Consider the following 25,681-nt stretch of genomic DNA (forward strand, 5'->3'; position numbering starts at 1 on the left):
GAACCAATATTTATTTTCTCTAAATTGGGGGCGGGACACAATAAATATAGTTTTACCAGTGTGGTTTCTTATCACAACTGATCAAGATGGCCAAAAGATTAACTGCTCAGAGGGCCTTGCAATTGATTTTGGAAGAGACAGAAGATTTTGATGATGTACAAGAAGAGGTTTCAGAATGTGAAGATATCATTTCTGACAATTCAGAGTCTGACAGTGACTTTGAAGAAGAGGATGAGATTGAGCATCACTTAGTTCCAAAACGAAGACAAGCCACAGGACCAAAGTCAATAGTTATGAAAAACCTTGCTTCATTTGTAAATTTGTTGAATTTTTCCACTCATACCTTGACTATAATTGATTTTCTTTTTTTATGTCATTTTTAGTAAAAAATAAACCAAAAAACGAGTAGCACTTAAATTCTTAAATGTGATCTAACAAAGGTAAAGAGAAAATATTAATATATGCTGTTTATATTGCTTGTAATTGGGATGAAGTAAACATCTGTTGAGTATTTTAACATAAAATAGTTTGATTGTGTTGAATTAAAATCCCCCAAAATGCAGCGGGTCCACCAGACCCACGAACACTGGCACAATAACAAAAATATGAACACTACACAAGGGTTAAGCAACGACTTCTTTTTCTTTGAAGCGCAAACCTTTTTATTGGCAAGCAGTCTAATCCCCGCCTTCTTCTTTTTAAACTTTTGATACTGTGTCTTATTTAAAGGAATTTTACCTTTTAAAACATTGTTTTTCGCATAACGCTACCAAAAGGTCCGGTGATGCAGATTTAATAATATTCACTCTCTGAGATGGAGATGCTCCGTGCAGTTTGCAGTAAAGACAGGTTTCTTTTAATGCGATCAGACATGTTTATTTACTTTCTCTTAGGCACATACACAACAGGCAGGTCTGAAAGCAAGTCAGTTCTGAGTCTGAATTCATCAGGTGTCTTAGCTTTAAAATCAATCATCAAGTAACCGTAAGGAACACCGGCGTCGTCCAAACAATCCATCAAAAATGACTCTTCCCACGACTTTAAGTCTTGTGGCAAAGGTTTTATTTTTTAGTTTGAAAGCCTTTTTATATCTCAGATTCTTAAAACTGTCTCCTATTGTTAGGATAGTAGATATGACATCTACGTCAGCTTAAATCACATCCTAATGTCTGACGCTTGTGTTGCAAAACCGGGAAAAAAAAGACTTTGGCCCTGATATATTTTGTTTACTAGCTAATAATTAAAATGTTGCAGGCAAAACACATGATCGGTCTAAGAAAGTAACACAGAAGAGGACAATACTGTAAGTAGAAAGAAATATTATTACAATATAGGTGACAACAACTAACGCCACTTCCCTAGCAAAGGTTGTGATCTATAAAAAACAAACTCGTTGAAGACGTCGAAAATGTGCATCTTGTAAGTAAACTATGAACCACGTGTACACACATAAAGAGGAGAAATGAGAAATGGTGACTCACATCGCAGAAGGATGAAACTGTTTGAAGTAAATAGTCCTACATCTGTGTAAAATATATTGAAATATTACCTCCGAGTAGTATAGCTTAAAGCCTAAAGCCTTTCTAAATAATCAGACACTTGTTTGATTGATTCTCCCTGAAGTTCGCTATAAAAAAATTAAGACAAACAAACAAACCCCAACATAATTTAAGATAATATGCGGCGCACAAAAAGAACCGTGACTGAAGATAATAAATATAAACTGAGATTCTGTTTCTGCAAAAGAACACCTCGAAGGTGTTGCACCGTTTAATCAGGAATCGTATTAATTACTTGTATGCAGTACAATTTATTCTCAAGATGAACAGGAGGAATAATTACATTTAAATTGATACCGTTTTCATTGCGTCAGTCGCGCAAATACTAGTGCATAGATTCATACTATATTTTATCACATGATCGCTTCCTAATCGAGCCAAACGCTGATATGGATGTGATGCGCTGTTTGTTTATTTCATCGTCGTTTACAACAAGTCACAAGCTTCTTTTAACTCATCGCCATCATTGTTAAGAGTGTGGACTGTTTTGTGTAATCTAAATACATGTTTAAACACAGGTGGAATGCATTTGGTTTACTCTCTTTTCAAACGGCGGGAATCCAAATTAGTACCGGGGTCATCCCGTCTCGCGTATGTGTGTCCCCCTTCGGTCAGTGACGTCACTACTCAGGAGGCACGCCCCATTCCTGCATGTCGGTTATAAAGGGCGTGGAGCTCCGGCGCCCCTTTTTCTCTGTTTACGAGCGCATGCATTTCAAATATTTGTTACTCAGAGTTTAAAACAAGAACGATAAATAAACACTCGCGCACACATTTGTAAACATCTTGTGAGAGACATCTGTTTTGTGTTCTCACGTGTAAATCCATCCCTTTCACTAACTCTACCGATAGCTCTTAGTAACTTCTAGCTCCTGATAACAACACTGCATCACATAGACTAATACACCCTATATTACAATGATAAAGATAAAACATCAACGCTCTACTTTCAGTTTTATTCCGCAATACCTGTTAGTCTGACATTATGGTCTATGCAGAGATAAATGGCTGTGTGCGTTCGCACGTTCATGTCAAACCGACAGCTGTCTAGCTGTGATCCCATCCTTTTCTTTCAAACACATCTGAATCACTTTTGTTACTGAGAGTTTAAAACAAGAATGATATACAGACAAAAAGGACTGGACTGTTGCTGAGTGGTCCAAAGTTATGTTCTCTGATGAAAGTGAATTTTGCATTTCCTTTGGAAATCAAGGTCCCAGAGTCTGGAGGAAGAGAGGAGAGGCACAGAATCCACGTTGCTTTAAGTCCAGTGTAAAGTTTCCACAGTCAGTGATGGTTTGGGGTGCCATGTCATCTGCTGGTGTTGGTCCACTGTGTTTTCTGAGGTCTAAGGTCAACGCAGCCGTCTACCAGGAAGTTTTAGAGCACTTCATGCTTCCTGCTGCTGACCAACTTTATGGAGATGCACATTTCATTTTCCAACAGGACTTGGCACCTGCACACAGTGCCAAAGCTACCAGTACCTGGTTTAAGGACCATGGTATCCCTGTTCTTAATTGGCCAGCAAACTCGCCTGACCTTAACCCTATAGAAAATCTATGGGGTATTGTGAAGAGGAAGATGCGATACGCCAGACCCAACAATGCAGAAGAGCTGAAGGCCACTATCAGACCAACCTGGGCTCTCATAACACCTGAGCAGTGCCACAGACTGATCGACTCCATGCCACGCCGCATTGCTGCAGTAATTCAGGCAAAAGGAGCCCCGACTAAGTATTTAGTGCTGTACATGCTCATACTTTTCATGTTCATACTTTTCAGTTGGCCAACATTTCTAAAAATCCCTTTTTTGTATTGGTCTTAAGTAATATTCTAATTTTCAGAGATACTGAATTTGGGATTTTCATTAGTTGTCAGTTTTAATCATCACAATTAAATGAAATAAACATTTGAAATATATCAGTCTGTGTAATGAATGAATATAATATCCAAGTTTCACTTTTTGAATGGAATTACAGAAATAAATCAACTTTTTGATGATATTCTAATTATATGACCAGCACCTGTATAAATACATATAAAGCAACAGTGTCCGTAAGAGTCATCCTCTGGGGGCCACAAATTTTCATCAAACTTTCATGGCAAACCATTAAATAGTTATTTAGAGTTTCCACGCTGCTAGCCTGGCTAACAACTTAAATACTTATACTTAAACAAAACAAACTACTCACAAATGTAAAATGAAGAGACAAGGGTGCTGCAATTAAAAAATAAATGCAAAAGCTTGTACATATAACAGTGTTACCAGCATGAAATACCATTATTGCAATCATAGTAGTGTATGCAGTGTGTGTTAAGTAATGCAAAGACAGAGGTGCAGGAGGTTGACAGTGTGGTTGATTTGTATAGTTCATTGGCTGTTTTGGTCTGCTGATAATTGAAGAGTTTTATTCCAGCATCTTTTGCACTGTGCTTCATGACACTATTGTCTTGCTATCTACAAATGTTGTTTTTTTGTTTATGGTTGTGTGTACTGTACACTGTAATTTGTGCCTGATTAGCTTGCTGTCCTGTTTGTTTATGCATGTTCTCTGTATGTACTGTGCATGGAGAGCAATGAAAGCCTGGAGTCAAATTCCTTGGATGTGTACACATACCTGGCCATTAAAAGTGATTCTTACTCCGATATCAGTACTTTAAATCTAAAGTTAAAACAAAAGCTCTCAAGTTCCACACACAATCATGCTTAGCGTTCATATAAAATAGGTTACTTAGGTTTGCAGTGTTTCTGCCCTCACAGTGGGCTAATGTACTGGCCCCACATAAGGTTTCTGAAAGGGGTCTATACTTTTGCCAAGGTCCCTCCCATTGTTTCAGGGGATTTATGATCTACTAATCACTTGCTGCAGTGGATGTACAGTTTATTTCATTGTACATTGGTGGACCCTTAGCAGGTCAACCCAACAATGTTTGGTCAAGGAACAAAATGGACCATGTAACATTTTTTTGTGGGTTTTCAGAGGGAGCTGTAATTTCTTTAGGAAGTAAAGTGCAGTATAGGGATGTTTGTGCTGCAGCTCAGAGTGAAGTGGGTGAAATGTCTGAATGAATCTATTGGCCAAACTGTGCACTGTCACTGAAGCCACTGCAGCCATCTTTAGGACTCCGCTGAATCATTCACCTTTCCAACAGTATTTGTTGGCAACAAACATTAGGGCCGTTGCAGCTCCACATTATCAGTCTCACTGGAGGCAACAGGTGTTCAATCCATCTCTAGATCTAATAGGTGCTTTCTGCCACAGTTATTCAAGTAAAATGCTTTACTTGAATATTCTGTGGATGCAGCCTTCCCCTGACCTACAGGGAGTCAAAACACAGGGGAGAGGATAAGTGCTTGTCTGGCTGCTAAAACATCCAAATGGCTCTATAAAATTCTGCATCATTTTCAGAGCTGCATTTTCTGGGCATGCAACAAAACATTATAAAGGAGAAAATTATGTAAATATTATTTGACAAATCAAAACTTTAATACTTAATCGTATGATATTTGGTGAATTTCCACGGACTATGTAGCCCTGTCCCAAATACGATGAATGTATTTTACTGTTTCACACAGCTATTCAGCATTTAGTGACACATTATATTGACTTTTGAGAACACTCACTCAACACAAAGTGTGATTTAAAAGGATATTCAAGGGAACATACTGTCTGTGCAGGCTCTTGTTGTGCTGTTATGTATTTTGATACTGTAGCGTATAGAAAGAGATGCAACAAACAATATCTCACTATAGGACCACTGGCATTTTAATGTTGCTTATTCTATCTGATCATTCTGACACTACAGAGATAAGACTAACCCTTGTTCCTCATTGTGCAAGACAAGCCTGATTACATTTTAAAATATCACTTAATTCAGCAACTGTAGCAGGCCACTGAGTAAATCACGTGTACAATCTGCTCTTTCTCTCTCTTCATCAGACACATGAAACACACACACAGCTCATGCATGCATGGATGAATGTCAGAGATTGTGTGGGAAGGAGAGATGCATTTCAACACATTCTGCCAGTCTGAAATGGTTAAAGACCCCCACCCCCACGCAGACACATACACACCTCAGTAACCCAGTGCCCCGTCTCAACACACAGCTGCTGCCAAGTGTCCCACATATTGACAGGAGTCTGTGATCTGCCTGCAGCACTATCTAACTACCAACGCACTCAGCGACTGAAGCCTCTAATTAAACTCTTTATGTTCACGTTTTTTTTCTCTAAGAATAGAAGAGAAGCCTATGCCTTAAAGCCACAACGCCTCGACATAGAATTCAATAGAATAGACTAGAATAGAGAATGTGTGGGTTATTCATTTTTTTGCCAACAGAAAAGGGTCTATTAATTCTTCTAATACCTTAGAGTATCATAGAGAATATCAGAGTTATTTTGGCATAACACTATAATGTAAAATAATACAGGGCAGACGAAAATGTGAGATTATATAAAAATTTTTGAAATGTATAGTGTTGGGGTTAATATGATGTATAGCAGAGGCATACACCTAACATATTTAACAGGAACAGGACAGACTACACTAAATGCCTATTTTTACCCATTGCAATGTTAGAATAGAAAATGATAGATAGATAGATAGATAGATAATACTGTATGTGTGGGTCTATCTATAGACTATTCAATTAATACAACAGATTAGGGTCTCATTACAGTGTTATAATAGAGTGTAGAATAGAATTATGGGGAACACATCAGATAATATTTGAATAATACATCACTGGTTAATTTAATTGAACTGAATAGGTTTGGTATTCATATGATTAGAGTAGCAGAGACATACACCTGACATTGTGGTATAGAATGTGGGTCTCAGTAATTCAATTAATAAAACAAAAGCAAACCTTTTAATACCATAGATCATGTTATAATATGCCTATCAGTGTAGTGTAGATAGTGGTATAATACTATGGGCTATAATGGGATATCAATGAATGAAGTTTAATAAGATTAAAACAGCTAGACTAGAATATATACTAGAATAGAATAGACAGGTCTGGGTTTGTCAGCATCCCTCTCTATCCCCTGAAAACCCAGCAGACCGGCCCTGCGCTGCTGCCATCGGAGCATGTGGACAGACAGACCGCTGCTGTCAGGAGGACCGTAAATCATCCGGATGAGACTCACCTCGCCCCGCTCGATCCGCTCCACGATGCTGGCGAACTCCGTCATGTCCTCAGAGTCCGACATGGCTACAGATGATGAGGATGATGATAGATGGACAGTAGACAACCCGGCCAGCAAACAGGTATATTAAAATGTAGTAGAACAACACACAGAAACCGCAGCTGTGGCTTAAAGAAAGGGGATCAAAAGCCTCACAGCCTCACAGCGGAGGTGAGACAACATCAAGAGAGAAAAGCCGCTCCCCAGACCTCCATCACCATCCCCTCTCGCATCCCTCCTCCCTCTCTGTGCGGGCTTATGTGTTTGTCCGTAGAATCTACAGTACATGCGTCTGCAGTAAGAAGCCAATTTTCTTTTTAGTTTGCCTCATCTTGGAGGGAAAACCCCGCCCTCGTCTCTTCAGTACTGTACCACCTCCCTCCTTCTCTCTCTGGAGTCTACATCATCCCTCAGCGGCGATGTCTCGACTCACAGAGCTCTTTGTATCCTCCTGTCCTGCCATTTATCAACCAGCACTCAATCCGTTTGTGTCCATCAATCACTAGAAATAACCATAATAATCTCAGGCTGAAGATTAAAGGGGGCGAGGGGGTGGGGTCGGGTCTTAAATCTGGCAGCGCTGCATTCAGTCAAGTTGGGCATTTACGCACGACTGGCCGCGCGCTCATGTGCGAATATGTTGCTTTATATGGTCTGATTTCTGCTCATTGCGACCCAAATATGTGACTGCAGCTCTTTGGTCTCATAGTGGGTTTTTTTCTTTCATAGTTGTCCCTACGCCTCGTGTAGGCTGTGTGACAGAGTCAGACCTGTTTCATGCATGAGCCGGAACGCTCGGCGACTGTGCGAGGCCGGATTAAGTTCGTGTTTTTAATTTTTCTGGCAATGCCACTTGTTCCGCGTCACCAGATGGCCTCGTGGCTTCATGCAGACATATTCCACCCCATTGAGCATGTGGAGGGGGGACAAACGGGCAGACTGCCCTGACGGACCAAACGGTGCATGACAAAACTAATAACTGATCTACTAACAGAGCATTGTTTCCAGAAGCACTGTCTGCTGAAGTGGAGTCATCTCCATGGTGAGATGGAAAATCTTATTACCTGGGCATTTAGAATAAAAATTGAGTTTAGTTAGAAGTTGTAACTGTAGCTTTAAAGAGATAGTAAGTGATCATAATCCAATAGCCTATTCTTTTTTTGTTAAATCCAAGGAATATTTCCTTAGAGTTTGCTAGTTCTCAGTTTTGTGTGTGCTTTTCCTACAAAACCCTGGCTCTGTAAATGGACAACAAAGAAAGTGGTGTGGACCTTGCCACACAACATTGTTCCAGCCAATCTGCAACAGTTTGGGCTGGTACACAGGAGTGATGGGGGGAGAAGGGGCAATGGGAGAGAGAGAGTGGGAGACGACTGCTGTTTTGAAGCCTCGAGTTTGGCCAATAGGCCGCCGCCATGTTGATTTTTTGCAACCAGTGGCACTGGATGTGACCATATTTGGACAGTGGTATATGGAGCTAGCTAGCTTGTTTAGGTGCATCTGTAATTCACGTTAACTGTGATTTTAACAGGGCTGACAATTTTGCCTAGTGAACAACAGGCTTAAAACTAAATGTACTCACCAGAGAAAGTGAACAACCAACTCCTAATAAACTTTTTCAAAAGCACTGGTTAAATTTACACAGTGCCGTGGGTACGAGTCACTCTAGCCAGATTGACAGGTCGCCAAGGTAACGATTTGTCAATCACAGATAATCCCGTGCTGAAGCATAGGCCTACTCTGCATTATGGTCTATTTTAAAATAAATGGGGCCGTAAACTCATTAGGAAAGTGTTTACTGAGGTAATTATTCAGCTGAGAAGTAGGATCATTTTACCATTATTCCTAACGGAGCCAGACTTATTTTTGCAACCAGAAGAGTCGCCCCCTGCTGGCCGCTCGATAGAATGCAGGTTTAAGGGACTTCCGGGTTCTCATCAGATAGCTGACCAGAAGCTTCCTGCTTGGCTGAACTCCAGGCTCTATATATGTATTTGTTTGGTAGTTTAGTTCAGATATTAACAATCCTTCTGCAGAATCACTCCCTTCAAATTATTTACTGATAATGACAGACTCAATAGAAGTTATAGCCTAAGTCATCATTAAAAACAACTTTTGGGTTTCCTGGTCGTGCAGATGACTTTAAGTCTACATGCTAGCAGCGAGGCTTTTAAGCTAAGTGCTACTGTCATGCCACCAGGCTGACAACGCCATTGCTAACATGCTGGTGTCTTTAGTTTAGCGTGTTAGCATGTTAACATTTGCTAATTTAGGTACTTCACAAAAAGCACAGCTGAGGCATAAACCTGAAGGTGGCGCTAGATGGAAAAATTTGGGATTACTGAAGTCACAGGGAGCATGAATGTCAGCACCAAATTTCATGGGAACCCATCCAATAGTTGTTGAGACATTCCACTCCCAAAACCAAATGTTATAGCCATGGGGGCACTGGAGGAAAAGTCAAGGGTCACACAAAAGTCATTAGGATTAACGGTCTGGGAACCATGAATGTCCCCACCAAATCTGGCAACATGGCAATTTATCCAGCGGTCATTAATAGTGTCATGTGTTACTTACTTTTGTTTATGGCATAGCAAGTGAAAAAGTCATCACCAATACTAGATGTTAAAAGATCAACAATAAAGAAATGCCTTTAATTTAATGACAAACAAAAAAATAAAAAAATCTCTGCAACCCTTTTCAAAGCTAATGAACGGATCATTTGAGTGGTCTTCATGCTAAATTGAAGAGCTAAAAAGATAAAGCAAGTGACATGATGGAGGAGGATTTTAATTAACTATGAACCATTTATAAAGTTACAACATATTAACCCTGTATAAAGGGGTCCTCGTTTATTCATTTGGCTCACTGGTCAAGTGCAGCATCTGCAGTGGCTACATTCTACTTTTCCTGAACATTTCAATACACCCTTGGGACAAAGATGATCCCAGTGCTCGTGTGTGATATCTGTGGAGATGACACTTGACTGCCCCATAAAAAGCCTCATAACTGAGCCATAACTGAGCCACAGTGCACTCTGCTTGACTGAATAATCAATGCATCGATTAGTGTGTTTTACTAAGCAGAATTGATTCAAGTTAAATAATAATAATACAGAGAATGCAGCTGTTGTGGAAGCACATGTACGGTAAGTTTCAACCACGAGCCTGTGGATCTTTAAAAATGATTCACTCATATCACATAATGCAAAGCGGTAAACACTGTGTTTGTATACTTGTGTGGCAGCAACAGCTCCACTCACAAAACATGTAAAACAACAGAGTGTGGAAATATCAAGGCCTCTGTCACCTGGGTTTGCATGTGTGCTTGACAAATACATCCACTCAACAGTGATCTGTTTTTTTTCTGCAATGGATGCCAGAAAATCTGCGTCATCAAAGTTTACCAAACCAGACTTAGGTTTTCTTCCCCTCAGCCTCTCCTGCTCGGTGTCAATATAGGGTTACACGGTTCATACTAGAGAAGTCTGGTGCCACAAAGGTGTAAGTTGTCAGTTGCACAGGGGACCATAACCACACCCAGACTACAGCTGCAGCTAGCTGTCATGGGATTTTTAATCTGGGTTGGGCTGTATTCACAGGGGAAAAATTAATTTTTTTATTTTTCCTTGTTTTTTGTATCACTTTCTAAACTGGAAATATCACAAACTGTGTGATTAAGTGCTGTTTAATTTTTTTATAACTCTCTAATCCAGATTGGATATCTAAGAGCAACTAGGCCACATTTGTCTGGATTGAATTACCCTGTCAGTGCCAACAGTGAAGTCTGCGAGTGTGCTATGCAGCTCCCAGGTGGGACTCTATATGTGTTTGCATGTGTGCCCTGTATCCAGTGAAACTCCCCTTCCCCCAGGGCTTTTAATCATGCCTTAGTCACTGACCTAGCAAAGAACAGAAAAAAACACCATCAGACTGTTACTTTAAAGCACAACTCATGCACGTTGCAGAAAAATGAAAGGCAATTGAGGCAAATTAGGAAAACTGCTGACCAGTTGTCATCTTTGAAGTTAAAAATAGAGCAACAACAGTTATGAGTCATCCAGCCACACTGCCGACTGTGAAAGGAAATAAAGATGTGGTCTTTTGTACAGAAACTCAGCTGTTGGAGGTGATCATACACAGCCAAACGAGTGATTTCCTTTTCTTTCCTTTTTCCTAAAGGAAAGAAAAAGTACTTACGCTACTCACTTCTTCAATTGGTACAGGAATGGAAAACCCCAACTAAGGCTGACACTTGTGGGAATAAAAGTGCCATGTTTGACACAGGATAAATAGGTTAGTGATGGATGTAACATACAATTTCTGACTATTAGTGGCAACAATGTCTGCCTCCGATTTAAATTCCACCTTTAATCAGAACATAAAACCCCCTTGTGCTGAATAGTTATCAATACTCAAAACTTAACTTAAGGATCCCTGTGGGGCCAAACGATCTTATTGGTTTTTATGGTCCAGCCGAGTAATGAGGATATTTCATTCTTTCGTCTTTTAATTACGCAAGTGTTACTGCACGTTAGGATAAAATATGTTAACTTGGTGATTTGTAAGCAAACTGAGATCACATCTGAAATATTTTTTGTTGTTGGAGGTCCTGTTTTTGTTACCCAATACTTCTGTACAGAGCAAGAAAACTTGATAACTACTGCCCAAATAGCTATGACATTTTATAGGGATACGGATGGAAAAAAGGTGATAGATTTCAATGAAATATGTCAAAAGGCTATGGGCCAAAGAACTAGTGATTTATATTTGGTATAGATCAGGATTGAGATTTTTGTTGTGAGGTTTCTTGAATTATTTTGGTGAAGCCACAACCTTTTGTTGTTGAACGACCAACTCTTTGGTACTTGACAAGGTATCTGAAAAACTAACGTTTTCATCCTTCTAAATTTAGTGTGGATTCTTGTTGTCACGAGGCAATAAATCCTAGTGTTATTGGTGACCTTTCCCCGTGGGACCACCATTACTAATAGACAGTTTGCTTTGTACCAACCCTCTCTTTACGTCTGGATACCAAAAGCTCACACAGACAAAACACACTGAAACCAGGACAAAGGTAAAAGTTAGTACATGTTTTTATTCACCATAAATACAGTATGCACCGCCAAGCTTGAATCAACATCACATATCCAGTTCCTCTAACCGTCTCACTGATGTAGCTGTAAACATTTTTTCATATTGAGCACTTGCACAATAGAAGTCACATATTTATAGTCATTTACATATTTATCTACACTCAATATCCCTACAAAGCATAGAAAAAATAAATTCCATTACATTTATTGTTACATTATTTATTATTACAGTATGTATATTAGTTGAAGATAAAGCAGGATTTCACTATATACCATGTGTGACATTTGGCTGCATCTCAAAAGACTTTCACATTTCCTGGCCGTCCAAATACAGCTTTCCCTGCAGCCGTCTTAAAAGCGCAAAGCCTCGGTCCCCTCTTTTCATGCTGCGGGACTGAGGGCAGCGACTGCAGCGTGATGTAACAAAAAGCAGATGCAATATAACAACTGCCTTCATCCGCAGTAAGTGACAGATCCATTCATCCAAGCCTTCTTACTTTTTAAAGTCGAGTAAGCATTTATGAATTCTTCCCTCCCCGTCTGGAAATAAAACTATCCATCAGTCGCGAAGGGACAGAGATTCTGGTAAAACGGCTTCTACCAGTCAGCTCATGTCTGATTGGATAAGTGACCTCTGCAAAGATGGGAGGAGGACAAAAATTTTACAGAGTAGGTGTGCCACTTCCTGAATGTTTACCAGGATGTATTATACACCTTTCCTCCATCTTCTCAAGAGAACACTTATATTAAGCGCCTTTCTTGACAGAAACAGCCAGGCTAAGCCCAATTTAAGCATGCTGTACATGTAGAGTGTGACCCAGAACAATGCTACGTGAGGCACATTTCAGAATCAAGTTTGAGTGAGTGGATCTTGCTGTGTGACTTGGATTTTGTACGCTAAGGACATAACCCAGACTGAAGTCACTTCAGAGGATGCATGGGAGACATGGTCCTTTTCTTTTTAGGACAAGTAACAAAAAGGTTTAATACCAGAATATTATAGGGTAGATTATGCAAAAGCAAAATTTTTTTGAGCTTGTATTACAACATTTTGTTTGTCTGAGGCTCAAATCAGCAGCGACAATGAAAGTCATTTCACAAAATTGAAAATATTTAAAATATTCTGTGGTAACGAACTAAATGTTTATTTTAAAAAAATGGCATAAAAGATGACGGCAAGATCAGTAAGAGCAACTGTAGCAAAACTGTGTCTTAGGTAAAACAGCAACATAAAACATTACAGCTCTGTAGGAAGCAGTTTGCTAAAAAGCAATATTTTTGCACCAAAACAAGGCTATATAACACTGGGGGGTTGGTCTGGGTTCAGTGAGGAGATTCCAGGCTCCGACAGTTCACTTTTAATAATAGATGGAGAAATGATTTATTTATTCACCTCACCTCTCCTCCCCTCTGTCTGCCTGCTCTGTCTAAATCTAGGGGAAAAAAAAAAAAGAGGGCAACTTGTCAGGAAGGTAGACATGGGCAGCTTCATTTTAGAAGGTGGGAGGAAAACTACAGAGGCAGTATATTTTATATCCACTCAGAACTGCTGCTACACACAGTAGACTCCCGCAGGTAACATGCTGCAGACAGGCTACTCTATTTCTGACCTGCTGTGAGATTGTCTCTTCCTCACTCGTCATCTCAGGGAGCAGGTGTCTGCTGTGACAGCGGTCCTATAATGAAAGGGTGTGGCTTCAGCAGGGGGGGCTGGAGGAACCTGTGAAGCTGGAAATGTTGCTTCGCTGGGAATCAGAGCAGTGGCGTGAAAGTAACAGGAACCGGCTGAGCTCAACACAAAAATTTCAGGGCAATAAGGCTGGATAAACATCTGTGCGTTGGTAGTGGTTTAGTGAGGAGTCCAGCGGTAGATGGTAGGATTGAAACCTTGTTTAAGGCTTTTAGGACAAAGTGACCAGCACAATGGGAAACAGTTGTTTCCATAACCTGACACTCGGAGGCACATCCTGCTCATTGTTCTTTGTTTTTTGCCCTGCATTGTTTGTTCTGAAAATAAGTCAATTCCCAGTGCTGTTCAAAATAATACCTTTCCCCAGGTTATGATAGCTCATCTTTCTCCTATCGATTTCAGGCTGGCTAGAGGCTTGCAGCGAGTACGGAAGCTGGTGAAGGGGTGTAGCTCAGATCAGTTCAGGGTTCAGGAGTCTGGGGGTGTCCAGATGGGATCTGCGGCTGAAACAGACATCTACTCTCTTGCAGAAAAAAGGGAATTCTCCCTTATTTACTAAACTCCCTTAAGAGGCTCGATCTATTTTTCAGTTAGCCTTTGGAAAAATGTGAATAAACTTCATTCTGAAGAGATGAGGCCTGTAGCTAAACTCAATTTTTTAATCTTTCTTCAACAAGTATTTTGATTCCCCCCCCCCCCAGTCATAGACTTGGGTAAGTTTACCTGCCAGGCTGGTATCACCACTGGGACTGGAGAGCTCGAGGCTTTGAAGAGGTTCAAGAGCAACAAGAGGACGGACATGTTAGGAGGGGGGAGACAAAAAAATACTGCATAGAGAGGATATAACTTGGGAGTGAAGAATGTAAATCTAAAAAGGAAACTTGAATTTGTCTCAACAATTTCCAACTCTCCCCTCAAAATTACCACAGGGCCCATACTTGTTTGTGAACAACAGTAAGGAACGTATATGTTATAATACTCAAAAAGCTTCAGCTACTGAAGCCACCAGTTACTCCAGAACCCTTTCAAGACACAATTTAGATGTTCCCTGAGCCCTCCTTGGGGGCGCTCCCCTCTCAGATTGTGAGGTTTACTTTAAGGATGTTTCTTATGTCCATGTGAAGTCAGTCAGTAGTGTTCATCCTTGGCAAGGACAGTTTACAGTTTAACAGAGTGTGTTGTTGACCATTAAGATGAGTCTGAGGAGCAGGACGCTTCCAAACCATCATTATCTAAAAAGGTCGCAAAATTGAGGCATCCGGAATCTTTTTCACGTCTCCAGTGACTCAACTTTCTGGCACATATTCTTATTCCCACAGACCACAATGCACATTGTTTTTAACTAGTCTACTAATAAAAAGGCAGCAAGAAAGTGTGGCATGTATTGCTTAACAGAAAAGTCACTTTAGATGGGACTTAAAATGACCTCCACAAAGTTACTAATGTGTAACTGGAAAAAAAACAAATAAAACCTTCCTGATTCCTGAAATGAGGAGGCGTCTCAGATGAGTGGCCAAACGTCTTCAGGAGAGATGCTCCTGATCCCTGAACCTGTTCAGAGACAGAGCCGTGGATCATCCTGCTGTCAGTGCTGCCTGCTGCACCTGCCGGTGCTGTCCCTCCACGTCTGCTGCAGCTGCTGGAGGTGCTCAAAGGCTCTCTGGGTGATGTTAAGAGCTGGGTGGACCTTCCTCAGATTGGGCTCTCCGATCAGAGACAGACCACACAGCCCTAAGTAGGCATGGAGAGGGTCTGGTGGAAGGGAAATTGAGAGAGGGGGGAAGGGGGTTGAGAGGTGAAAGAGTGAGAGTAAGGAGGGAAAAAAGGGGAAAATCTTTGTCAGGGATGGTAACATGTGTCACCGCAGAAGCACCTGCATGTGACAGGATTGTACATTTGTGCACAGATTAGACTACGATGGTGTTCGTTTACCACTCTCCATTACTGAATCAATAAACACAATAACCTAATTTCCCATAAAAAAAAAAAAACAAAAAAACACCATTGTGCAGAAGTTGTTTTGTTGTACTCCTCCTTTAAGAAGATAGTAATAATGCACATAGGTTGGCCCTGTGGCCCTTTCCCTCCCCGGGACCAGAGTACCAGCTGCACAGGCCAGTAAATGGAGCAATAATTGAATTTCAATGAAATGACAGCTGATTAGACAGAGACACCAGAATTAATCAAAGCACTATTAGCCGCATCAATCAGGACTCATAAGGGCACAAACTCATGGCTGTACATAAGACTTGTCCTGATTAGTCCAAGGTTTGAGGTAAGATTTGATTATTAAAGGATATTTTTCCATTTAGTTTTATTTCGCAATGTATGATATATGGCAACTGTATACAAAATGATACATGAAACAATCCAATTTATGTTTTTGATTGCAACTAGTTCAGAATAATTAATTTGGACATTTGCAAATTACATGAACAGGGTAAGACCACGTCCATCATAAATAATAATATTGGATTATCGGCCAGCAGCATCTTTTCTAGCCACTTGGAGGCACCGGAAAATAAGTTGTGGACAACACTGAGATATCATCGCCTTTTAAAATTTGGTTTGCAAGAAGCTGCAAATTTACACACCCAGCAGTTATGGAGCAACTTTATCATCCATGTGGACTTGTGTTTCTGGACACCTGGTAAATTTAAGTCTAATAAATTCACTCTCTTTTAGCTCTCCGTTTGGTCTCTTGCAACTCCTGAGGGAAATGCTAAATGCTCCAGTATGTTCTCCAGCAAGTCGCCAACTGTGTCCGTCTTCTGTTTGGTGCTGAGCAGGAGCGGTTATCGATGAAAACGGCTGTCTGGTGCGACCAAAACCAATGCTAGAGAGCAGTAAGTGTGAGCTAAAACGAAGTTGTGGACAGCTAAACAATAAACTGAAATTCAACATATAGCTCCGTAGAGCCGAGGGGAGCAGCAGATTTAGTTAATAACTCAACAGTTGTTGCATTGTTTTCACGTGGTCATTTAATACATTGTTATATAAAAAGATTTTAAAGTATTCCCTTTAAGTATGATTACCGAGTGGCTTTCATGATCACATGAAATTTGAACCAAGCTACACATTTTGGTCACGATAACTGCCTGCTGTTGGGATATTAAAGGCAGGGATACCCAGATATAGCAAGGACTAGTCTTTCGTCCATGTCGTTTTGGCAGTCCCGTCCAATTCCGTCAAGCAAAGCGCTCTGATGTGCTGCAGGGATTGCGTCAAGCCAAAATAGAGGAGCAAGTTGTTACACGGCACGATCTGTGAATGGACTTTCAAACTAATTAATACAAAAACAATGGCAACATTAAATTGTTGAGATTATTCTTGAAATTAATATAATTAATATTATCTGTGGTCCATCACTTGGGCATCCGTTCAACTGTTTTTATAGCCATCAAGTCAGGCAAGGAAATGAGCTATGGATCTGTTTCTTGGGTTCATGACAACAGACACTTTTATTGAGACTCACTCCAATCAATTTGGGCTGAAATTTTAACCACCCTCTCTCTACGCAATACCAACTGCTAACATGAAAACTGAAGCCGATGACCTGAACTCCTTCCTAAAAGAGCATCTGTGGACAGAACCAGGTTGTGTCAAATGTTCAAATTACATTTATCTATATACGGTCCAGCTCTGCTTGACAAATACACAACACCTTCTTTTGTTCCCATCTTCCTCTAGACCAGTTCCCGGAACACCAGTAGCTGTGCATGACTGCATTGTTCAAGGACATGCCAGTCCAATGCCATCAGTACCCATACAGAAAGAGAGTCCCTTTTATTTCCTAAAACTCTCTGTTGTTCAGGAATATTTACGAGGCTTTGTGAATGCAGCATCTGTTTTGCCTCATTGTTTCTTCCTGCGTATCTTCCCTGCCTTGTCCCTGTAACGTGAGGAGCTCAAACTCTTGTATCCTTGGGCTACCTATGAACAATCACCTCATCAATTACACAGTACAAGGGCAAGCAGGAGCACACAAACACATACACACACATTGAAGTTTAGGGTTACAAGAGCTTTTCCATTGAGCTCTTGAAGTAAAACTGCCAACCGCAACTCCACCCTGACCTCTCCGCACCTGTGGAGGGCCGGGTGGAAACTGTTCAGCCGAAAGAGAAAAATAAATCGAAACAGCTTAGTTTCACCATCTTTTTGTCCTTGACGCGAGATCTTTGAAGCTACTGAAAAATGAACAGCAACAGTATGTTGAATAATAACCTCTGCATAGTCTGTTTCTGTTTGTTTCCATCACATGGACATTAAACATGTCATTCAACCCCACTCCACTCCTGTGGCCTTGACAGCAGTATATGGATTTGCATCACTCTTACTTTGACAGAAAGTCCCCTGCAGATACTAAAAACAGCAACACTGACATAAAACCAATATGAACAACTGCGGCAGAATTCTGTGATTGGCTTTCCGGTAAGGGCCTTTTTATTTGCACTCCATCTGATGGCTGAATGTTTACTGCAAGATGTTCCTCTTATAGCACGCCTCTGCAAGTCAAATTATTTACCTGGATGGCTGTCCGGCCACTTGGCGAATCCCCCCACCAACCGATCCTGCGTGGACAGGATGAAACTCCTGTTCTTGTCAAAGTTTGTATACTGGAACACATCTAACAGCTGGGACAGGAGAGAGGGTGGGGGTAGTGTGAGAGAGAGGAGGGAAACGAGGGATAAGTTTTACAAGAACATTAGGGGGCAAATGTAAAAAAAAACTAACCATACACATCTAATATAAAATCACAGAATTGTGATGAAAGATTCCATGATATTCTCCATCTATACAGATACTAGTGAAGAAAACACCAAGCCTTATTGTTTGCCATACTGCACTTTTGCCATATACAAATATTTTGTTTGAGTGTGCACATGTCCCTCTGGCATAGTTCTGACCTAGAAATTCACAGTTTTCCTGCATTGCGTGTATCGCTGGCTTACTCATAGCTGTTTGCAGTTTAGCTAACAGTTTTCTTGATCATGTTAGTGTGCATGCATGTACCTCTGGCATAGTAATGACCTACATGCTGAAAGGTTTGCTCACACGTTTTTTGAGTTGTGTGTGTATGTGGCTGTGCTGAATTAGCCCGGTTGTTTAGACAGTGCTATTTTAAAAATGTCCCCATGTTATTTAGCACATGCCAGTACAACTTTTCAAACCTCAAAAGTGCAGACAATCGGAAGTTATTTTCTTAAATGTGCTAAACTTGTTAATGCATGCAGGAGAGTCTGTTACACCACTCTGTACCTCTAGTGTAGCTCCCACCCAAAAGGAGTAGCATGTGTCTACAGGTTTGTTTGGGCGCCCGTGGAAGCCGGTCTGCTGCCTCATGATACACCAGCGCCGGATCCTGTCCAGCTCCCGCTGACTCAGCGCCTCCTCCAGTCGACCCATCAGACACAGAGAAGCTATGGCGCAGTACGTCCAGCCACCTGGACACACAGACAGGCAGGAGAACGATGACACAACATTCAGTGGATGTGGACAATTCATACCAAAAAATTGAGTCCCGTTAAATGAGACTACTGATTTCTGACAATGTATTAAAATTGAGAAGCGGTTCCAGTGGATTACCCTGACATGTTTTCACGACAGACAAGAAGATGATTAAAGGGCACTGCAGTAAAAACAGAGGGCGTGTCTGCATGTGGGACCTTTTACTGCCAGATTTTTTGATAGCATGCTGCTACACTCACTTTGCACCTTGCCTTTAAGTTATCGCAATGTGGAGCAACCTTATGTTTCTTATAAAAAAAAATAAAAGATGTACTTGTGAGGAATTTTTTTTTTTTTTATACTTTTCTGCACAATAACTGACGACTTGTGAGTGAAATAAAGATGCTGCAGAATTTTAAGTACTGAATGCAGAGCATCTTTACAGCTGCAGTCACGCAAACATGAGTGTGCTCATCGATTGATGACAGGCTGTTATCAGTGCAGCCACAAGCAGCAGCTATCCATCACCCTGTACAATACAACTGTCAGCGTTATCATCATGCGTTTAATGCCGAAACATTACCACCATCCCCGGGTTGTTTATCTTTGCTTTTGTGTGTGCACGCGTGAGGAAGAGAAAGGCGGGGTCAAATGCGTGGGTCAGGGGTGTAAATCTGTCAACATGTTACCCCTGCCTACAATCAGACATGTCTAGCTCACTATCTGCTGCAGGCACAGGAAGATCAGAGGGGATAAATATAAATCTAGATCAAACAACTGTGGGGAATCTAAAACCACTTATTCTAAACAGTAGGTTTGGGACAGACATACGTTTTTAACAAATTCAAAATACATTCACATGCACTCTGTCTTCAGAAAAGAAGAGTACATAGCCTAAAGAAGTAGAAAATGTTGGAAAAAATTGAGGAAGCAGTGAGATCAAAACCAACCACACTGAATATATAGAGAAAGTTCATTCTTTACTTCCTTTCCGTTTACTTACTTTCATATATTGAACTACACAGAAACTTTTTTCTCCAAAATCTTCTAGAAAAAACGGTCTGCGCACATTTAACGCACACACGGTGTGGGAGGTCTTGGTGCCGAGCAAACACACGCTTCAAGGGTGGATGGGTAATGGCCATCTTCTGTATATCTCCACTGAGGTGTAATCAGCTCTCAGACAGAGAGTTGGCTGGCTTGCAAAAAGAGAGCAGAGTCTCAATGACTGTAACCATAGAAGTCAAAATTATCATAAGGAGGGAAATTACCGAGACGCACTGGGATCTGCCCCATCAAGCAGTATTCACAGTCTTTTGTAAAATTAACAGGAAATGCTGCCTACCATGTCAAAAAGTGACTATGGATATGGCCTATGTGGTTTGAAGTGTGCATGTGTGTGTAGGAGAAAGGCTTGTCTGTCAGAATAATAAGGTTTAATTTGAGCGGGGGATGGATTAATGAGGACAATGTATCTACAGAGATTGATTTTAATGGCTAATCCTTTAAACCAGTTACTCCCATCAGTCACTTTCATGCCCTCTACCACGCCAACGCACACAAAGTTTTGATCTGATATGGCTTAACTTGAAAATCTAAATTTATAAATAAGATTTTTTTTTAAATCTGGGCTGCCAAGTGTGTACATCTTTGCTCTTCTTCTCTGACCTACCAGACAGTCCCCCTGATGTGCTTTCAAACTCAGATTTCTGATATCGCTAAGTATAAACCATTACAGGAGTCTCATACTCACCATGTGACTCTCGCCCAGCTCCCTGGCCAAACCCATTGTCGTATGACTGTGTGGAGAACGAAAGGCCATTCAATTACAAGCAGTATTTCATCTGGCAAGAAAGGCTAATGAAAGAGATTAGTGGCAGAAGAGGTCGACCTGAACGTATATATTTAAAATATACAAATACATTTGCGAGGCATAAGTTAAAACTGAAGCTGTCGCCACAAACAAAAAATAACACCAACATGCCTTCCGGGCTGTTTTAACCGGCTTTGTAGACACAAATGTGTTGTGTCAAAATGAGTCTTCCCATTTCTCACTGGTCAAGTCACAACCGAATGCATCATCAAATGGTATGCTAACTTGTTCCATTTTGCTCTTTCCTTCTTTCTTGTTTTTGGTTGTGTTGCAATCAACTGCTGACAAAAATGAGCATTGTGCATTGCCTTGGGACTCCTACTGGTTCCTACAAAAATACACAAGTTCAGCAACAGATGGCAGTCACTTGGGGAAAAAACTAACAAGGTTGAGACCTTGTCTGCTTGTGTGCCTGGTCTGATCAGACCATAACGATGGATACCTGGCGCCATTCAAACATAAGTGAAACTTCAGTGTGGCTGGTAAACTTGTTACTGTTCCAGGGCTTTTCCACACAGAACCATCTATCATCTGGAGCTTTCCGTATACTTACCAACAACTAACTTGCATTGCCAAAGATGTTTTTGGAATCCACCCACCAGCATGTGGTCAGCGGATAAATATACTTTTCAGACATGATTCACAGTTATGTGTTAACTAATTAACAGAGCGTATCCTCTTTCTCTAAAGTATGTAATGAATCACTTGTGTTAAATGTCAAATTTAAAATGACCTGAAGTTTAGTGATGAATGGGAGCATCTCTCTGCTCTGGGGACTCGAGTTGTACAAGACACTGAGATGATGAGCACGAAGACAATACCTCACACAGACCGCTGTGATGTGTCTAACCCTCCTCTGACGGAAAGACAAACACTGAGGCTAAAGTAAAGGGTTGAGTTAAACATCAGTCTACAATCTGACAAAAATATCACTGAAGTGCCACATCATGAACTTGGAACATCTTGTTTTGCTCTTGGTGGGGGTGGAAAAACCTCTGCTACAGCTTTAAGACCACGATGCACTGCTCAACCACCACACATTTATAATAAATGAAGTATTTCTAGGCAGAGTGCCACCTGCTGAAGGTGGGTGGCCTGTTCTCCCCATTCAAGTGTAGAGGCACTGCTTTGAATGGCACAGATGCAGAGGTTGTAGAGGGCGGCACTGCCAGCATGGAATATAGGTCTTATTCATTAGGGGTGCAGTAAAATCTTCATCTCCTTGTAGTTTAATGAAACATTCAACTCACCAAACTTCCCCTGATGTACTCGATGGCCTTTTGGATGTCCATGCCTGACCAGTCATCCAGCATGTAACAGATACTGGCTGCACAGTAGATAAACCGTATATCATTTTCACTTCCTTCTGGCACTGCATAGAAACTGGAAGTGGGGGGGGGGTACACAGACAGAAAAAGCCACAAAGACAGGAGAGTTGCACAAATTGTGAAAATTGGCGTGGCGTGGCTATATTCAGAATTTGTAGCATTTACGTCATATCATGCCAAATGCAATAAAAAAAAGCCTGTCAGATGAAATTGCTGGAGTGTTAACTCAGATATATTCATGTTTGAAGATGGTGTCATCTGCCAAACATGATACACAATGTATTTGTGTGGACAAACTACTGTCAGTTCACATTCAGGCTGCTAATGTTCACATGACCTCAGGTGTATTTGAGTCAGAGTGAAAGTGCAAGTGTGTGTGTGTGTTTGTGTGTACACTGACCTGCCGTCCTCCAGCTGCAGTGCTCTGAGACCAGCCAGGCAGGCTTGTTTGTTAACCCGGCTCAAATCGTCTCCCAGTATCAGCAGCGAGCATAGCCCAGTGTAGGTCATGGCTACATGGCCACTGTCATACGGATGGAGCACACCTGGACCCTAAAGAAAATATCAAAATTATATAGTATACATACAACTGCAGTGGGAAGACAAAACACATGAGATCACAGAAGCTAATAAAACAAACATCTGGATGGAGAAAAGAAGCTGTTTAAAACCAATAACAGGCCCAGACAGATCAAGTATTTAGCCATCTACAGAGAGCTAAAATAGACCTTTAGACTCAAGCTGTTACATCCGCAACTATGTCTCCATGGGGGTGGAGCAGTAATGGCAAATGTGAAAAATACATCTATTACAATGACTGTTGTAATAGATGAATATTACAGCTGATGGGATGATGCTAATAAAACTGGAAAAGCCCCAGACCCCCTGATGTGAGAGAATGGATTGGTATAATGATTGAAACGAAATATTTTGAGAAGGATTAATGCAAATGGCAAAATAGAGAAAACACTGGTTCACAGTAGCGAATACGTTGACTGAAAATATATCTTTAGACTAAGGACAGACACAATGTTTGGTAAAACCTGAGATCAGGTGTAAAAACAGCGTGAGGTAAGGAGGGGCAGTACCTTAGTGCTGTAAGGAATTCCAATATGTGACGATCCTCGAAACCCACAACGACTTAGGTTAGACTCTGGAAGAGAACAACAGGAGATGGGAAGATATTATATACTGGTAAACATCAAGAGAAACTGGAACAAGGAAACACTACTTTCGTTCACTGTCTCATAAACTAGGTCTTGTTCTATTCAGATTGACCTTCAGCAAGGTGTTACAAAGATGCTTGACAGAAAAAGGGGGCTGATGCCATCTGCTGGCTGTGATAGAAATGTTACTTACAGCAGAAGCCAATTAACAAAATGTCACCAAACTGCAAAGAGTGCAGGACATGCTACAGAGACAATTTCAATATATGGCACATCATATCACTATTTTTGACTGACTGCTTCTAATTTCATTCAGTATTTTGCACTACATGATAAGTGTTATGCTCACTTACTCCTGAGTTTGTATTTTTCAAATTAAAATCAAACCAGAAACTGTCTACAATAGTCACGCCTTTTCAGCATACTAATGCTAAAAAAAACCAAACATAAGAAACAACTGACCAATTTTTGATTTGAAAATAGTCTACAAGATCAACACAAGGGACAGAAGTCTTCTGGCACAGTTGCAGACGCACATTTTAATAGATTAACTTGATATATGCAGATTCATTCTTTCAATACACCTGCGCTCAACTGGACTTCAACAACACGCCCATCAACAGCAGTTAAAAGTCTCAAGAGCTTCAAACAAAAAAATGTATTTCCACATTAGGAAATCTGCCTCCCCAAAATGTATTTTCACATCTAATGACAAGAAACCTGCCAGACATCAAACATATGGCAGCGGCAAAAATGAGGCCAATCATGGCTATCCAGACTTCATTTCGATTGATGTCCTGAATAATTAACTATCTGGGCATCTAAACAGATGGTGTAGACTGACTTGTTAGAGACCAAACAAAAACAAATATGGTAACTAAGAGTCCAACTTGCCCTGATGAACAGAGGTACCGTTTCACACACTTTGAACTCGTCTGAAGTTGTCAAACTTGACATGACAATCCTGGAATGTATGCCCTAAGAAAATCTCACACTGGCAGTATCATGAACTGGCTCTGAGTCCCCCATCCAGCAGCCCCCTAGTTGCCCTCCGCCACTGATGAAACCATAGACCCTTACAAGCACACGCACACCATTAACAGAGAGATGTACCTGAAATAGTTCAGTAAGGCTTTCAGCTTCTGTCGTTTCAACACGAGGCTCCTTAAAGTTATGCTTTTCTTGATGTGACCATATACAGCCACAAACATTAGAAACCTTGTTAGTCCGCACCAAGTGTGCCCTTTAAAGCAATAATGAGCACTAGCCCTGCACCTCTTCTAAGCTAGCCTGTGTACCACCTGTCTCCATCCCTCAAGTATTTTCTCACAGACGGCTTCCCTCTCAAAAGTGAAAAAACAAGCCGATGTCATTCTTCGTTATGCCTTGACAATAACCTTTTGATTTGGTGCTTCATGTTAACCTTCGTTATGTCATTTTTATTGGCAACGAATCCTTGTACTACAGGACCTTTTTAAAAGCATACATTTAACTATTTAAACCCATCTTATTTACGGTTAGGTGTGAAAAATTGGGAAGAACCGAGACTTACGATCCTCTGTGGGCAGAACCTGTAGCGAGTAGATCCACTCAATCATAACGTTTCTGTCAATTACATCCAGAGCGTCCAGCACATCGAGACCAGACAGAGCGAAAAAGATGATAGTTAACCTGGAAAGAAGGGAGATAGCAAGCGTATTCATTTTGGCTAATTCAATATTGATAGACAGAAAGATCCACATATCTATGAAGGAATGCGTGGTCAGAGATATGCAACAAATCATAGGCGATGTAAATTGTGGCAGTGAGATTAACGTTACTGGGCGACAGCATGATGAACGGACAGGTATTTGTTTAGCTGACAAATGAAGAACCTGAACAACTTTACAGTCCATTTATGAAATTAACTTTAAAATGAGCCATGTGACCAACTAACCTTGGCTACCAAGTTTCACAGGGCATCTTGCCCAGCTGTGGTTTCCTGTTTGACCGCAGCCAATCTGTCATAACTTCACTACCTAGATGATGTTAGCAAGCACGATAAGCTAAGTAGCACTAGCCTCTATTCAAAGCGGTTGAGCCACAGCTAGCTTGGATGCTAATCAAGTTCTTCTACAAAACATTTAAACTTGAGCAACGTTTTTCATGCCAGTAAACTAACCTGGTTGTTTCCAGCGAGGCGTATCTCTCAGGTAACACTTGAAGAGTTCTCTGGAAGAACCGTACATGTCGATCTCTTAAAAAGTCTATTTGCTCAAATTCTTCAAACTGGCTCTCCTCTTCCGCCATCTTTGCACTCGCACCTATGAGGAATCTTTTCCGGTAC

General features: G+C 40.9%; 2 protein-coding genes across 4 annotated transcripts in view; both read right to left on the minus strand.

Moving 5' to 3' along the window:
- Positions 1-7,011, minus strand: part of trim36 (tripartite motif containing 36) — a 37,276-nt gene extending 30,265 nt beyond the window's left edge. For 2 of the 3 annotated variants that reach the window (XM_046034288.1, XM_046034285.1), the window contains exon 1: positions 6,714-7,011. In XM_046034288.1, coding sequence (XP_045890244.1) covers positions 6,714-6,776 — 63 coding nt within the window. In that variant the 5' untranslated portion in view covers positions 6,777-7,011. The remainder of the gene's footprint in view (positions 1-6,713) is intronic. The other variant, XM_046034289.1, reaches the window with a different exon arrangement.
- Positions 7,012-11,829: 4,818 nt separating this feature from the next.
- Positions 11,830-25,669, minus strand: pggt1b (protein geranylgeranyltransferase type I, beta subunit). Its single transcript, XM_046035539.1, has 9 exons — positions 25,517-25,669; positions 24,908-25,026; positions 23,278-23,342; positions 22,590-22,741; positions 22,112-22,244; positions 20,742-20,787; positions 18,800-18,984; positions 18,066-18,174; positions 11,830-15,289 (listed from the first exon to the last, which is right to left on the minus strand). The coding sequence occupies exons 1-9, from the start codon at positions 25,642-25,644 to the stop codon at positions 15,123-15,125; spliced, it is 1,104 nt and encodes a 367-aa protein (XP_045891495.1). The 5' UTR covers positions 25,645-25,669; the 3' UTR covers positions 11,830-15,122.
- Positions 25,670-25,681: the final 12 nt, after the last annotated feature.

Source organism: Micropterus dolomieu, linkage group LG21 (assembly GCF_021292245.1).
Source record: "Micropterus dolomieu isolate WLL.071019.BEF.003 ecotype Adirondacks linkage group LG21, ASM2129224v1, whole genome shotgun sequence".
NCBI classification, from domain to species: Eukaryota; Metazoa; Chordata; class Actinopteri; order Centrarchiformes; family Centrarchidae; genus Micropterus; species Micropterus dolomieu.